At 55.4% G+C, this 16,252-nt stretch overlaps 2 protein-coding genes across 2 annotated transcripts; one reads left to right on the forward strand and one right to left on the reverse strand.

The window, feature by feature from the left end:
• Window positions 1-3,633: 3,633 nt before the first annotated feature.
• NCLIV_068400 (uncharacterized protein) lies at window positions 3,634-5,514 on the forward strand (the record flags this gene model as incomplete). Its single annotated transcript, XM_003886392.1, has 1 exon — window positions 3,634-5,514. One exon carries the CDS (start codon window positions 3,634-3,636, stop codon window positions 5,512-5,514), a length of 1,881 nt encoding a protein of 626 aa, XP_003886441.1.
• A 1,372-nt stretch (window positions 5,515-6,886) lies between these two features.
• NCLIV_068410 (hypothetical protein) lies at window positions 6,887-13,606 on the reverse strand (the record flags this gene model as incomplete). The annotated part of the gene is made up of 5 exons (XM_003886393.1): window positions 6,887-7,223; window positions 7,555-8,612; window positions 9,324-9,665; window positions 10,406-11,088; window positions 11,479-13,606. 5 exons carry the CDS (start codon window positions 13,604-13,606, stop codon window positions 6,887-6,889), a joined length of 4,548 nt encoding a protein of 1,515 aa, XP_003886442.1.
• Between the last annotated feature and the right edge of the window lie 2,646 nt (window positions 13,607-16,252).

Consider the following 16,252-nt stretch of genomic DNA (forward strand, 5'->3'; position numbering starts at 1 on the left):
GGAAGAAGAGGAAGGAGAGTGACAAACTGACGAAAAGGGTAGCGTATGGGTGCCGAGCAGGCAGAAAAGGCGCAAGGCTGTCCTGAGATCAAAGAATTGTACCGACCACGGCGCTTGGAAAGGAGAATGCGCAGACGAAGAGCGCGGCACAGAAGACGGAGACTGAGCCTCCACGGATGAGAAGCGAGGCAGGTGAACAGAGGAATACGAGGGAAATGTACTGGAAGCAGCAAGACGAAAAGGGGGCGAGCAGGAGGGGAGAGAAGGCGAAGCCGCTGTCTGCTGGCTCAGATACAGGTCTTGCAAGAACGCCTCGTTTCCATCATGGCGTAAGTCGGGCAAATGCGCCCGAAGGCACGCAGTGGCGGCGCTCCAAAACGTCCACGATCGACAACCTGCTCGGCTTCTCTTTTCACAGACAGACACAAGAGCGGCAGGCGCCGGTGCCGCGCTCCTGAGAGTCGCGCTGGCGGCTGGCGGGGAGACCCTGACAGCAACTGAAGGGCGAGAAGGTGGGGAAGGGAATAGAGAAGCTGCGTTGGCGAGAGAAGGCGACAACGGAGGATCGCAAGACAAAGAAGAAAAGCCCAGAGGCGGCGAGGAAGCAGAGGGAGCGGGAACGTACCGACTCAGCCACGGAGGCAGCGACTCGCGAGACACAGAACCCCCGCTGGGTGTAGGCTCACAGAACCGGCACGTGCACCCTTGTTCGACTGCGTTTCGCAGTGACTCGTCGCGCGAGAAAACTTGGGACGAGTCGTGTCCTTCGAAAGAAGCGCGATACGCACAAGAGCCGGGCGAGACCGAGGGCGGTCGCGCAGAGCAGGAAACCGAAGTCGACACGGAGGGGTTTGAGGCGCTGTGTCCCACCTCGTTCGCTTGCGTTTGCGCGTCTATCTGGCTGGCTCCTCTCTCCGTGTTCGCCTCGTTGCAGTGCTGCTTGAGACTTGCAAGTGGAGAGAAAGCCGCTGGTCGACTTGAGCAGGCGAGACCCGGCAGAGAGAAATCGCCTTTCTCTCTCAGTCCGACGCAGCACACTCCCCCGGGTAAAACGCGCCTCCGTGGGGAACGGACACCTTCCCACATACCTGGGCCAATTGGAGCTGAGAGAGAACAACGAAAAGAGAAGGACGAACAAGGCGATGCAGCAGGGGAGGGAGGAGGGAGATGGAGTTGGCTGTGCCTCGTCTTTGCAAGGCTGTCGGCGAAAGATTCGATTGGAAGAGCGAAGCTTTTGCCGCTCGATTCAAGAGCACACAGGCACCTTCCACATCGGCTGCACCACAAGGGAAAGGCCGCTACGCGACTTGGTTGCGGGGGCGCTGCGGTAGCTCGCGGTTCCCTTGGGACACTGCGTGCCGTGCTCGTCGGGTTCCTGCATGCAAGATCACCTCTAGTCAGAGATAAGTCGGAGAAGGAATGGAGACGGCGACGGCCTTGAGATCGCGCCTCTGGACGAGGCGGAAGCGTCAGACCATCTAGCCCACGGCCAAGCCTCCTCGCTAGTCGGGCCATGGGCGGTGATTCTCCGCTTCACTTTATTCAGGGACTACAGCTTTCTACGTGGAACTGCTGGCAAACCGTGTGTTGAGCGAGGGGATTGAAACACACGGGCAAACATTATTTCTGTCCGGCATCGCTTCTGTCGGGCCGGAGTGCCGGGCTGAAAGACAGAGACAGGCCCCCGGCCATGTCTCTAGGGCTTGGAAGAGATACTCGAAAGTGCTCTGAATAGGCGAAGCAGAGTTGTTGTTTGCATGTGGACCCAAAGCGACATGAAACAGCCACCAATGGGAAAAGTGGAGACAAGGAAACAGGGACTCTCGATCCTAACATGAAAGGATAGAACGGGACGCCTTTCATAAGTGTTTGAGTCCCTGCAGATGCAGATTCTGCATGTATCTTCGGTGCATGCACACACCGTCGCGCCGAGCTCCTGTAGACATCCGCGGTTGACGGATTCGCTGCATGAACGAGCGAAACAGCGATGAAGCAAAAAAAAGCAAAAACTACATTTCTTGATCGGGTGTTCGCACGAAATAAATCAGGCGAAGAAAGGGAGAAAGCGAACAACACACGACGGGGATCAAGTACGCGGTGCCGAGGCAAGAAGAGATTCAGTCCACTGCCATGGCATCTGGCTTTCCCCGAGGAGAGCGGTACCACGACGTCGGCGATGGTACGGGAAGACCCAGGTGTATTTCTCCGCAACACTGCGAGCAGTCAAGGTTTACATTTTAAACCGCATTCCTGCTCCATAAAGAACGTACCTAGGATACAGAATCTGACTCCAGTTTTTTATGAACTACCGACAACCAAGTTCCTTATGATTGCTGTACAAATACAACCAGCTATAGATTAAAGAATCTACACGCGAGTGTAACGAAAAAACTGGAGCCTATTTCCCAGCGGAGAAGCGCAATCTTTTGCCGTGCCACACACAGTCAGCAAGGTGAGGGACTGTGCCCGTGCAGCCCATCCTACTCTATACCAGAAACAGGTACTGCGAGCGACACTGTGCGAAATTGTGTTTGTGTTTTGGGGGAAAAAACTTAAGACTAGCTAACGCTTCACGTCGCAGCACCGCCTCTGTAGATCATCCACAAACAGATCCTCTACACATCGCTTCCCCGACCCAGCCTCGACAATCTACAAGCAACCGCACTGTGCGGCAGCCGTGACGTGCTCACTGAGTCACTTCACAAACTCCGGACGATAGACGCAACCCCCTCTTATACTAAAGGATCATGGTCATCTTATTACCTTTCTTCAATGACGACTTCCCTCCATTCCCCGACCCACCGCACTCCGATATCCTCGATTGTGGAACACCGCGATGTTTGTGACTGAGACCCCTAATTCGCTGACGCCTGGCTCCTCCTCCATTGTCTATGGCAGTACAACAGTTTCCTCCTAATCGGTTAAGTCTATTCTATCCCACGTTTGTGTTCTTTAGTTTGAAATGACGCCGGTTTCGGTTCTGCAAGTTTGTAGTGTCGTCGTTGCAGCACAAGGCATGTGATCTACTCGGCTGTAGTGCCCCGCCATGCGAACCGCTCGTTCACACTTGGTAGCATACTATCAACGGCAGAACACGAGAGGAAAACCAATTATTTCCCCATTCACCATCATTCGCCATCACAGCGCTCCGTGTCGTAGCGTGGAGACGATGGCGGCACAAGGCATCCTCAGAACTTTTGTCGTTCTGTTGCATGGGCGTCAACCTCTGCCTATTCTAGCGCGGGACCACAGTTGCGGGTTCTACGGGGACCCGGCGGCCGAACGTTCACCACGGCAATTGAGACGCACGCATCGTTTATGCGACACCAGCACTCTCTGCCGATTGAGACGCATTGCTGAACTCCCAATGAGACGCGTCCAGAACGAACCCGATCCCGTTTCCGGGGCCCAGCGACGACATTCGGGGCACCGTTAACGTCGCCCAGCGCCTCGTGTGAGACTGCCACTTGTTCCTGCTGTTCCTGCACGCCCTGTGGTCTATTCCTCATTGTCTCGGTTCCCGGTAGAACTAGGTTCGAGTCCCAGTTTTTTGAGAGTTACTAGAGAGTTGCCTGAGTTACCTTGTCGTTCTGCATCTTCCTGTCTGTTGCCCGTATTCAAGTAGCCACGAAAATGGGGGTTCCTATCTGGGCTGGTTGTTTGCTGGTGTTGGGTGTGAGTTTGATCCTCCCTTTAGGAGGCTGTGCCGACGAGCCAGCGACACTTCGCGGAGTGAGCGCCGAGACAGAAAAACATATTTCTGCCGGTAAAGCACGCCTGCAGGACCTCCGCGATGCGGAACGTCGCTGTCATGATGCCTGGCAAGCAATTGTTGTGATCGATGGAGGCAGTAGTGCGACGCGGACGAATGTATTTCTGGCGAAGACCCGGTCATGCCCACGTGGAGGCCGACACATTGACCCCGACAGTATTCGACTCCTCGGCGCGGGTAAGCGCTTCGCAGGACTTCGTGGAGTTTTAGAAAGCTGGCTAGACGCGTACGCTGGAGAGGACTGGGAGTCGAGGTCTGTTGATTCCAAGCGTCTCTTCCAGCACGTTCCTGAGATGGAAGACAGTGCAAGGGGCCTCATGCAGCTCTTGGAGGACGACGCAGTTCGCATCTTGGACGAGAAACTCACTGAGGAACAAAAGGTTCAGGTTCAAGCGATGGGCGTTCCAGTCCTGCTGTGCAGCACGGCAGGAGTTCGTGATTTCCACGACTGGTACCGCGAAGCCCTCTTTGTCATTCTTCGCTTTCTCATCAATCACCCGAAGCCTGGCCACGGGTACAAATTCTTCACCAACCCCGAATGGACCCGACCGATCACGGGCGCTGAGGAAGGTCTGTACGCATTTCTCGCGCTCAACCATCTTTCGGGGCGGTTAGGCGAAGACCCAGCTAGGTGTTACGTTGATGAATACGGGATGAAGCAGTGCCGCAATGACCTTGTTGGCGTGGTTGAAGTGGGCGGTGCTTCTACCCAAATCGTTTTTCCACTACAGGACGGCACTGCCCTGCCCTCGTCCATCCGTGCCGTTAACCTGCAGCACGAACGCTTTCTCCCATCGCGTTTTCCGAGTGCCGACGTCATATCGGTTTCTTTTATGCAGCTGGGTGTGGCCAGTTCCTCCGGACTGTTTTTCAAGGAGCTGTGCAGTAACGCCGAATTTCGGCATCAGGGGATTTGCTATAATCCCTGTATTTTCAGAGGCTTCCGACAGGCCTGTTCCGCGGGCGATGTCGAGATCCTTCCAGACGGAACCATAGTTGTGGATGAAGATGTGCGAAAGAACAAGCTGAAGCCGGTGGCGACATCTTGCTCAGCGAACAATCCGGAAATTAGTTTCAAGGCAATGAATGAAATGCAATGTCGCGAAAACAAGATTGATCCGACGAAATCACTCGCGGAGCGGCTGAGGATCGACGACTGCTTCCAGATTGTAGGAACTGGTGATTTCGACACATGCCAAGCCCAGGTAGAAGAACTTCTCGTCAGTCCCAGGTTTCCACTTCCAGCGAACATTGAGGCAGCGTCGTCAGGCTTCGAATCTGTTGGTCAGGTTTTCAAGTTCGCGTCTACGGCGTCGCCGATGGTCATTACAGGAGGAGCGATGTATGCGAGCATCAGCACAATGCAAGGTTTCGGACTTCTTCCGAAAGACTTCCAGGGTGATCTAGAACAACTGATAGCTGCATCACGTACATACTGTTCGTCTCCAGTAGTTAACAGTGGAGATGGCCTTGTCATTCAGTTGCCAAACGCGGAACAAAAGCTGACTAGTATGAACTACGACTTATGCAAGACGATCGCGCTGACTGTTTCGCTGCTTCAGCACATGGAGGCAGGCGAGCATAAACCGTCATCCATTTCCTGGCAAAAAACCGTTGTGGGACCAGATGGAAAACCACGTGCTGATCTTGGGTGGCATGTTGGGGCAATTCTTCATCGTGTCCTCTTCACGGAAGAATGGGGACGTACAGCTTATGAGACGGGATTTACATACAACATGTGATGTTCGGGTTGACGTCGAGTCTGCTCTGTCTGCTCTGGTTTGTGGTGAGAATTTGCTCTAGACGATGTGCCGGGAATCAGTCGGTTGTTGGAGGGTCTGTTCCCTGAGACGGCCTCACACCCATGAGCTGCTGCATGTTTTATTTCTCGAGTTGTTACTCGACGCGTTGTACTCGCGCGGAATTATTCAGGCCGTGGCCTGTTCGGAAACACTTCGCGTATCCGCGTTTAATGCTATATTAGCGACACTATAGCATTCATGCATGCGTTTTTTTTACGTTATCTTATTACATGTCTCTGGAGACATGAGTGGTGGTAATTCGCATCCCGTTTCTCGGATATCTAGACAGACACTACTGTCACATACAGGGGCTGCTCTTTAATGACAATGTGGCTTAGATTTGTTGACAGCTTAGCGTACGCTGGTTTGCTGCTACTTGCTCAAACTGAGCTGAGAAAAACATTGGTAAGAATCTCTACGAACAGGCGTATCAAACGTATTTTGGCTCGTGACAGCCGAGCATGAGAGATAGCCACCTCGTCGTGTCACTTGCTGTTTGTCTGAGGGCAACACGGGTCCTTCCACCATAAAACAGCCTCGGGGCTGGAACTGTATCTTCAGTCCAGCCATGGACTAGAAACACGAAGTGTGACCGTGTTGGGGCGTTTCGGTTCTGAACCGCTTGAATATCTCGGGCACTGCCATTCAGCGCATTTAGGGTGAAAAAGGAAGCGTTACAGGTTCTTCGTCATTTGGGCAGTATTCGGCCATCCTCTGAACAGAAGATAGTCAGTATCCGGGAATGCAAGAGCAATGGTATCTGTCGTCATTGGTTTGGGGCAAACGCGGGGGAATAGTAAGCGAAAGTGCAGTGCAGTTGATGACAATCCGGGAGAAACAGAGTTCTGATGTATGCGAATAGCGCGGTAATATCAAATCCGTAGACTCGGCATTGAACCCCATAGGACTGCTAGTATCGATCGAGACGGAGGGCAAACTGCAGAGAACTCGACAGGGTCAACTCGGTGGCCGTGGTGCTAACGGGAGAACACATGGGTGCTCGCCCGAGCTGTCTGTCTTGTGCTATTGTTGGTTGCTGTTTCTTAGCGTTTTGTGTACTGCTTCACGGAGTGTGTGCTTCCCCTTTTCTGCTCTCCTTTGTCGCTGTAGCACACTTAAATTCCCTTACAAACGCGTGCTAAGATTGAAAACAGAATGCCCCCGGAGTTACAGGGAGAGTCCTGAACTCGTTAGGATAGCCCAGGCCTCACTGATGTTAATTTCTTCTAGACAAGGAATGCCTTAAAAAGAGATATCTACGCCAGGTGTCAAGCTCGTTTTTCTCCAGTCAACGAGACGCATGTGCATCGCTCTACCCTTCCTCTTCTTGAGATAACGCCTCAATCGCTGCAACCCCTGTAAGCCAATACAGACGATACGGGAGGCCCCTCGACGTCCCTTCCCCTTTCCCGTCGGTCTCTCCGTGAACGTCGTCCGCAATGGACTCAACAATCTCTTCTCCGCAGATCACCTCCTCTGCAAAGAGTGTGTCTAGGGCAGCGTGGAGTCTCCGCCGCCACACATCGGCACACGCAACACGCGGACAAGGAAACCTAGAGTTTCTCTCTCGGTCAAGTTGTCCTGCGAGTGAGTCTCTTCGGGTTGCCTCTTCTTCCAGCAGCCTCTGCCCTACGTGCTCCTCGATGTACCTGAGGTAACCAGCAAGAAAACGCGACATAAAGAATAATCCGACGACAGGAAAACAGACACCGATGGGAAGAGACGAAGCGCACGCGAACAGACACCTAACCTGGCGCGCAAAAGGCTGGCAAAAATGAGCAGCTGGCGGCTGAAACGGCGACTTGCACTCGCATGAAATCGCTCACAAAACGCGGGTGTACGGACGCGACGAAACGTTATTCAGCGGGAACCCGAGCAGGTTCGGAAGATTACACACGAGCTGACAGGAAACAGATTTCGAACCGGGAAGTAGAGCAAAGAAGGCCACGACGGAGCAGGCAGTGACACGGAAATGCGTACCAGTCAACTAGATGCCCAGAGTGAATCCTGTCTTGTTCGTTGAGACCATGAAGGAGCTGAGCAACCATGGTTTCTACTGCCGCCTCCACTTGTTCGTCGGTGACTACATTCTCGTCATCTCTCTCTTTTTGTTCGCGTTCTTGCTGCGTCGGCGACGCCGGCTCGGTTGGTCTCAGGTCCCTGGCCTCACGCGCAGCCCCGTCGAGTGTGGAGCTTCTTTCCTGCTGACGACCGGTCGAAGCGGACGCAGGGGATAGGCTTCCACAAGAAGGCGAGGAAAAAGAGGAAGACGGACGGCGAGGCGTGCGTCGTTTGCCGGCTTCTCCCCTTGGAGTCGAAGCAACCGAAGGTGTGCTCCCCTGACGCCCTCTTTTCAGGCTCTCAGAGATACACGCTTCAAGGTCGTCCTCGGCCTCGATCTCGACGACAATGTCTTCGTCTGATTCATACAACAGATGTTGCCTTACGAGTTCTCGCTTCAGCGGCCTCTTCCTCTCCTCCCGCTTCACCGCCATGTCTCGGGGAACCCTAGCCGCGCCTGACGCGTCAAAGTCTCCCGAGTGACGAACGTCGGGCCTACCCGGGAAAGAATTCGAGAGCTGCCCCGAGCGAACGACCGAACACGTCACCTGTCTCTCCCTTCTCTCTTTTCTCTCCGCATTGCCTTTCCACTCAACGGCTGGCCCCCCCCCCCCCGAATGCTCAGAGCTGCACGCTCTGGAAGGCTCTTTTGAGGCTCCGCGGTCGCCAGAGAAAACGCGTCTGCCGGTCGCGGCGTCTCTTCTGACCTCCGCAGGACGGGCGAGCCGTCGTCCACGACGCTCTGCCGCGCCTTCGGTCTCCTCGCGCTCCTCTTTCACTGCACACGTTTCCACCCTCAACTCCTCGCCTTCTGCCGCCGTGCGCCCCACACTCGCGGACTTCTTGCAAGCGTCGGCCCCCAAAGAATTCTCACCCTGGTCAGGCGGAAAGTCCGAAAACGAAGGCGGCGGCACACCGGCACGGGCTGAAGTGGAAGGAGCAAGAGGCGCGTGAGTCGTGTTCTCGGCCGTCTCGGTCTGCACAGACAGTAAACCGTAATGCGAGAGAACGAGAAATGCGTAACGCAGACGAACGCGGTGGAAAGCAAAGAACGGAGTAGGTGATGCTGAAACACAGTTTGCGCCGAAACGCTCTCGACATGACTTCTGCTTCCGTCGCTTTCGAAGGACGCGAAGCAAGGAGACCCGAAGCAAGGAGACGCGAAGGGACAGAGAGTCCAGGACACGAATCCATCGGAGACCACTTGAGGGAGACGCTTGGACGTCTTGGCGAGCATGCATGCATGGTATTTCCAGCCCCTTGAACCACGAAGCACACAGCAGCTGCATCCGTGAGGTGAGAATGCTGTCTGAAACGTGAGCTCATCGGGGGTAGCACGGAGTCGTAGCATCGCTCTTCAGAGAATACTGGAGGCGTACAGGGAAGCGGGATGAAATGCCGTATCGTGCAAACATTCGGGCGTTTTGCCGGGTCCTACCGCTGAGGTCTTTTCGGTCTACCCCGCCGGGGATCTACTGTTTCTCACTGGATGTATATGTGCGAATATGCAGGGAAAAAAGAGAGACGAACGAAGGAGCACGGCACCGGGCGGGTGTAGCTCAGGGCTGAAATGGAGCTTGCCCGGAATCACACACACTTCCCGAGTTGTACCCGACTCAGCTGTGTAGAGCCGTCTTCTAAAAACGTCTTCTCAACTTCTCTCCGTCTCCACGCACGCCTTATCTTACCTTGAGGTGTATGTAAACCGGAGGAAAGACCTGCGACCGGCCTTCTTCTCTGTTGAGCATCTGGTAATCGGTGGGACTTTGATCTAAACCGATAAATCCCTTCGCATGCAGCAACAGGGCGTCTCGGAACGCCCGTGCAGCGGTCAGTCGGCTGTGGCCTGCAACCACCGCCTGAAGCGACACGCGCGGCGCTCCCCGTTCCTCCGCTGATAAACGTTTCTCTTCACTCTCGCCGCGCTTTGAGCCCAAACGGGAAGGAGAGAATGAAGCAGACGTGTAGCGTGCAGAGGGATCCCGCGACGACGCGCCAGCATAAGCGCGATGCTTCACTGCAGCCAGAAGCTGAGAAGAAACGCGCGAGACACAACGCCAAATCCTCAAAGCGGGTTGCGCCTTCTACAGGACGAAACGGCGCATACAAACACTTGCATACATCCTTGTATAAACGCGTGCGTGTATGCATGAACAAATGTCCCGTATACAAACACCCCGACGCATATGAAGGAGTTCAAATAGAAATACTCCTCACCATGTGTACATATGTGTGCATTTATGTGATCGACAGCGGGAGAGAGAAAGAAACACGAGAGGCAGAATGTGGAGCAGTGTCAGACCGCGACGGGTGTTTCGCGAGCAAAATGTGACATCGCCTCCAGAGACCCTGTGTGACTTACGCATTCGTCAAGGATGCTGAGGAAACGCACGTCCGCGTGTAATCTACAGATAGTCCCACCTCTCGATATCACGTTGCATTCGGAATCAGGCAACGCCCTCCCCTTCCGCGCCCCTCACCGCGGTAGATAAAAGGACGAGCAATTTCGGATAGACAGAGCTATTTCTCTCACATATCACCTTATTTATGGCGGCGCCTCGCCAGAACAGAAGAATATACAAATAAATGCTCCCACGCTGTCCCTCTCTTCGATCCACGTATCTACCTCCACAATCACCTAGACCATGTATATACATATTATATATATATATATATATATATTATATATATATATATATATATAGAAATAGCTGCTTGTACACGCGGGTGAAGTTTTGTAGTCCGGATCCTTTTTCTGTTTTTGACTTACATGCCAGGCAGAAGGCCCCAGTTCGTTTTCTTTTTCCGTTTGTTGTAGCGCGAGAGTCGTCTCGTCTCGGTTCCCGCTGTCTCCTTGTGTGCGTGTGTGGCCTCCGTCCATTGCAATCGACCTGTAACTATCTGCATCCGGGGCTTCGAAGAAATCGTGTCTGAGGAAATCGTCTGAAAACGGGTCTTCGTCGCGAAATTCGGAGAACCAACCTCTCCTCACCTCTGCGCTGTCTCTGCGCGTTGCCAGCATCCCTCCACGTTCGCTGCGTTCGTCTCTCGCTCCTCGCTCTCTTCCGTCTTTTCCCTCCTCTGCGCCTGCAGCTGCACGTCTACTCTCCGCATACGAGGGAGAACAGAGGAAGTTCGCGTCCAGAGAAGACACCCGCGTTTTAGACTCCAGCGGAACGCGCCGTCCCCCATGGTTCTGTCGAGCCTCTTCTCCAGTCATTTCTGTGCTGATTCGAAAACCGCGATTCGACGCCCAGCCGCTGGCGGCAGCCGCACGTTCTGACCGAGTTTGCCACGTGGCAATCTCCCAGGAAAGCGTAAGAGCGACACGTTTTGCGCGTACGCACGCCAGCAGTTCCGGCATCTGCGCTGGACTCGCGAACGAATTGAAGAGATGCCGCTGAAGAAGCAAGTCCCCCGCAAGGAAGCCTCCGTCGCGGGGGTCGAGACAGTCTACGAAGAGGGGACAGAAAAAGAGACGGGGACTCGGAATGACGGGGCCGGACGCGAGACACTGAACTCTGAAACGCGAACGCGCGCGAGAGGACTGGAGACAGACGGGAAACCGGAGGCTCCCCGGTGCGAGATGTCCCTTCCTTTGATGGGCGCTACAACCACCCCGTTTTCTCTCTCTCGAGTCGTATTTGTGTATGCGCACGTCCCCGCCGGGTCGACTACGTCCCGCCTGCTGAGGTCCCACTCCGGCTATGCCTCTCTCGGGTGCTATCGTCTTTCTCTTTTCTCTATCTCGAATCAGGACACAAACATATCTCTGCATGTGTCGACACGAATACGGGAAACCCCTGAGTTCTCCTTTCTTGTACTTGTCTGGTTTCACCTTACCGTCTTCTTCGGCGCCATTGACTTTCTTGCTCGCCTTCCCGCCTGAGTCGCCTTGACCTGTCGTCGCGAGTTTTTCTGCCCACTCTGTCTCTTCCCTTCGTTTCTTCAGTTCTTCCTCGAAGTGCAGAGCGCAGCATGCTGTGTGCCACGTCGCTGGGTGGAGCGACTTTTGGCGCGAATGGAGGAAGACGGATTTTTCTCTCTCCTCGGCGTCTTCTCGGATTCGCTCTGCCTGCTTGGCTGCCGCACTCAGGAGATCCGCGTCGAGGGATGTCCTCCACTCCGACTCTCTGGCGCCTCTCCCTTTCCAGGTGAGGAACGCGAGCCTCTCTTCTCGGGCATCCCACGTCAGGCGCAGTGCTTGCTTCTCGCCCTTGAGTCGCTTCCTGGCCGCGCGGTCTTGTTCTCCCTCGTCTCTCTCTTCTCTCCCGCCGGTCTCCCACGGGAGGGCGAGCAGCGAGGACGCGTCCCGGGCCACCCTCGCCTCCGCGAGTTCGGTGTCTCGCCCCTCCACCGGTCCGCCTCCGCTGTCTTCCTGAGGCAAGAAGAATCGGTCGTCGAAGAACGGATCGTCCAAGAGATGGTCTTTCCGGCTCCCGACGTCTTCGTCGTCTCGGAGAAACGCACTGACGGCGCCTCGGCCGCCCGAGCTCAAGACACTCAGGCGCGCGCTGCCTGCGCTGCGTCGGCCTTCGTCTGCCCCGTCTCTGCCGAGAGTGTCCTCGCCCCACGCGGAGACGAGCCGCCAGTCATGTAGGCCAAGGCGGTCGGGCGTCCCTTTCCCCCCCAAGCTCGTCCGAGACAGCGACGAGAGGTGCGAAGAGAGCCGGTCGCTTTTTCTGCTGGCTTCGCTCTCGCCGCCCTGTCCATACAGGCCGCCGACGCGAATCGGCGACGCCACGCGAGGGTCCACGGCGACGCCGATCGGGTACTCTTCGGTCGGGAGTTCGAGCCCAGAGTTCCAAATCTGCGAGTGCTTCCCCGAGAAAAGGGTGTCTCGCACCGGCGTGGAGACAGCGGTCTCCGGGTACCTGTCGAAGAGCGCTGCGGGGGGAAGGGTGGAAGCCGAGGAAGTGGTGCGCAGGTGCTCAGCTGCCTCGTCGGCCTCGGCGTCTCTCGACGGCCACGGCGCGTGCTGGAGCAGCGGCGAGAAGGCTTCGCTCGACTTGGACGGCGACGGAGACTGCAGACCGAGAGACGGACGCGCCCCATCGTCGCCCGGCAGATCCGAAAACGAGAGCGAGGACGTCGAACTGCGGCGCAAGGACCCGTACGTCGCGCTGTCTCGGGAGAGGGCGACCAGGTCTCCGCAGTTGTCGAAGGGGAACGAGGAAGAGAGGCCAGAGGTTCCATCTCCGAGAGCCGGCTGGCCAAAGCCGTCGCTGTCGGCCTTGAGGGGCGCGTGTGTGTCATCGAAGAAGGCGGACGCGTTTTTCTCCGGGTGCAAAAAAGAGAAGACGGGGGGACCGTCCGACGATGCCTCAGGCAACAGCGCGAGAGTCCAGGCGTCTCGACTGTCTTTGGAGCCGGGGATCAAACTCTTCTTTCGCTTTCGCCTGCGGAAAGCCGACTTCCTGGTCCCTGTGGAAGCCAGAGCTTCGTAGTAAAGCTCCAGAGACAGCATTCCCTGTCCAACCGGCAGACGCGGCCGCAGCTGCCACGGCCCCGCACTCTGAGCGCCAGACGGTGGAAAAAGAGGAGGAGAAAACGGACGAGAAGATGGACGAAAAGACCGACGAGGTGGAGAAGAGGGAAGCGACGGATTGTCTCCCTGGAGTTGGAGCTCTGGAGCTTCAGCGCTTTGCAGTTTCAGACGGAGAAGTTTGAGGTCGCGTAGGAGCACATGCAGCTGTCTCACGTGCACTTCTGCGATGGTGGAGAGGAGACAGAAGAGAAGGAAGAGAGAAGGTGAGTTCGCAGTGTCTCCTGCCTTTGTGAGCTTTCCGCGTGTCCCTCGGTCTTTTACTTCACCCGACGACTCGTCTTGAAGCCGTCCCAGGATCCCGCAGGCCTCCACCAGGTTCAGCGAGACGAGGGCTTGACGCCTCAGGCGAACGCCGTGGAAAGCGAGAAGCGAGATCGGATGGAGGACCGTGCCCCGCAGCGCGATTAAAAGGTCACCTCTCATTCCCTCGCGTTTTATGTTTTTTTCAGAACAGACAGGAACCAGAGCCAACGAGGAGGAAGGCGAAGAGACGTCAAGCGATTTCCGGTGCGCCCCTCTTTGAGGAGACCAGTCGCCTCTCCGCCGTCCTTCTGAGAGGCGGCACGGCGTGCCTCGACTGCTCTCATCTTCGCTCTCTTCGGCCCTTCTCAGAGACGCGGAGTCCCTTCTCGCCCTAACGGTCCTCAGATGTCCCTCCCTGGGGGAAAAAGAGACAGAGAAGGGAGCGGAGGAAGGAGACGGAGACGCGTGGGCGGGCTGTCGCGGAGGCGGGCGACCAGGCGTGGTGGCGAGAGACTCATCGTTTCGTCCCCTCTGCCATGGAGAAAGGCGACATGAAAGGGATGCGGGGGACCAATGGGCCTGCTTCGACGCGGAGACAGGTGTCTCCAAAGAACTGCTCGACTGTCTCCTGGAGCCCGACGCGGTCGAACGGCCCGCGGGCACGCGCCCGCGGGAGAAGGGCGAAAGCGTGGCCACAGGCATGAAGAGAAAGAGCCAGAAGAGGCGAGACGGGCGGAGAAGAAAGGATACTGGTGAAAAGAGAAACAAAGAGACAGCGACACGAAGAGAAGCGCAAAAAAGGGGGGGAGACACGACCCTGGTTCAGGACGGAGAAAGCTCTGCGAGCAACCGGGAAGAGCCAAAAGACGCCAGAGGTCTCATGGAAATCCGAGAGAAGATGCGTCGACAAGCGAAAAAAGGAACGTGGGGCAGTGACTTACAAGTACACACACCCATTCACAGCCCTCGCGTAAGCGGCATTGTTCCGCGTTGGAGACGAACCAACCCGGCGTGCCGCCAAGAGAGGAAGACAACGAGAGAGACAGTATCCCTCAGAGCGACCTGTACAGCGATGAAGAAGAGACCAAATCGAGAAAGTTCAGGCGACAACTTGCTTCGAAACCTCACGACCGTCCGAAGGCAGCTTGATGCGCAGCGCGCACCAGGTTCATCAGCACTGCACGCCGCCAGTGTCAAAATTCTGCCCCTCTCTACACATTCATGTATGCGCGAAAACTGCGTATGTACAGTTACACGACATGGGGCTAAATTAATGCGTAACGCTTGTATCTACGCAGAAACACAGACATCTGTTTGGTTCCTATACGTCGGATGTGAACGCAAGAGATCTACCGGCTGCGATGGAAGAGTTCCCGAGAACTCTTGTGAAACCAGTCAATGCTCGAAGCACGCATGCGCGTGGACAGATTCGTGAATGTGAGGTACAGGATTGTTTTGCATTTCGTCTCGCATTTTCCCCGCGAGACGCCGAGGATGAAGGCCGGAATAACTTCGGACAAAAATTCGCACCGCGGTAGACCGTCGCGGGGCGCCGCCTTCCCGGGAACCCGGCCGAGACGGAATTATGCCAAGGGTATTTTGACAAGAAAAGAAAAAGGGGTTGTTTCGCTTTTTTGTTTCTACAAAGAAGACACGGGCCGCGACACGCTTCGGGTCTCCATTCCTGGGGAGAGAAGACACGCACACAATCACGAGAGAAACGGCGTGCACACACACCGCCGGTCTTCGAGAGGAAAATGGAGAAGGGAGCGAGACAGGGGGAAAAGTCTTGGCAGCACTGCTCTCCCGCCAAGAAAGAGAAGAAAAGGAAGCAAGGGAAAGAGGGGAACGTGTTCAATTATGGCCGGGCATTTTCTGGCATCCGCCAGCTGCGAAAAGTCGTCGCCGAGTGTCGAGTCAAGTGTGGCTGAGGTGTCTGTACAGCCGGCCATATACGTGCAAAGGAAGTCGGTGAAACGACAGTAGCCCGTTGTTTGCGAAACACGGGAGTTCCAGGGAGAAATAAACGAAGTCCAGGAACAGAGACAACTAATTCGGTGCGTTTTGCTCTTCCAGATACACGGGCGGAGGAAGCAAGGAAAACTTGCACGCCAGAATGGACGCGAAGGGGCTCATGCCGAAACCGCCTTAGACTCCACAACGCTTTACGCACCCATAGTCAGTCGAAAAAGAAGGTCCTCGTCTATCTTGTGGTAGATGTGTTTAAGGATTCTCGGAAAGAGGTTCGTATGTCGAGTCTCCCTGCGGAGAGGCGAGAGATACTCGGAATCTAGGATTACCTCTGAGATCTCGCGTACACCGCTCCACGGGAGTGTGTCTTGGTCGAAAATCGTACACTGTTTCGAAGGAAGAAATTCGAGGGTTCCCGGAAGGAGGGGACTCCACTTCAAGATTAGGGAACCTCTTATGAGCAACGTGATCAACTTCACCTGTCGGAAAAAAAACTCGGCCCTGGTGTCGTCATACAGGAATGTACATAACACAGAAATTGATAGTGCAATAATACCTCATATTTACCTATATATTTGCATTCCTTCATATCCCGGAGCGTGGGATTTCCTCTTTTCGGTCTTTTTCGTGTTGGATTCTTCAAGCAGTGCGCAGAAGAGTTGATTGCTTCTGTTTTGTTTCGGAGGGAGAACTCAACGCGCGGACTGCCTAGGACCGCGAGGCTCTGCGGAACGCCGAGCGGCAGAAGCCCTAGGTGCATCGGAAGACACAAAAATCCAACGCATAATCAGTCGACTACATCCCCAGCCTATCATTTTGTGGATAAGCATCTTCGTGAGTCCGTATCAACTGCAC

The sequence above is a fragment of the Neospora caninum genome, chromosome XII, assembly GCF_000208865.1.
Source record: "Neospora caninum Liverpool complete genome, chromosome XII".
Lineage (NCBI taxonomy): Eukaryota > Apicomplexa > Conoidasida > Eucoccidiorida > Sarcocystidae > Neospora > Neospora caninum.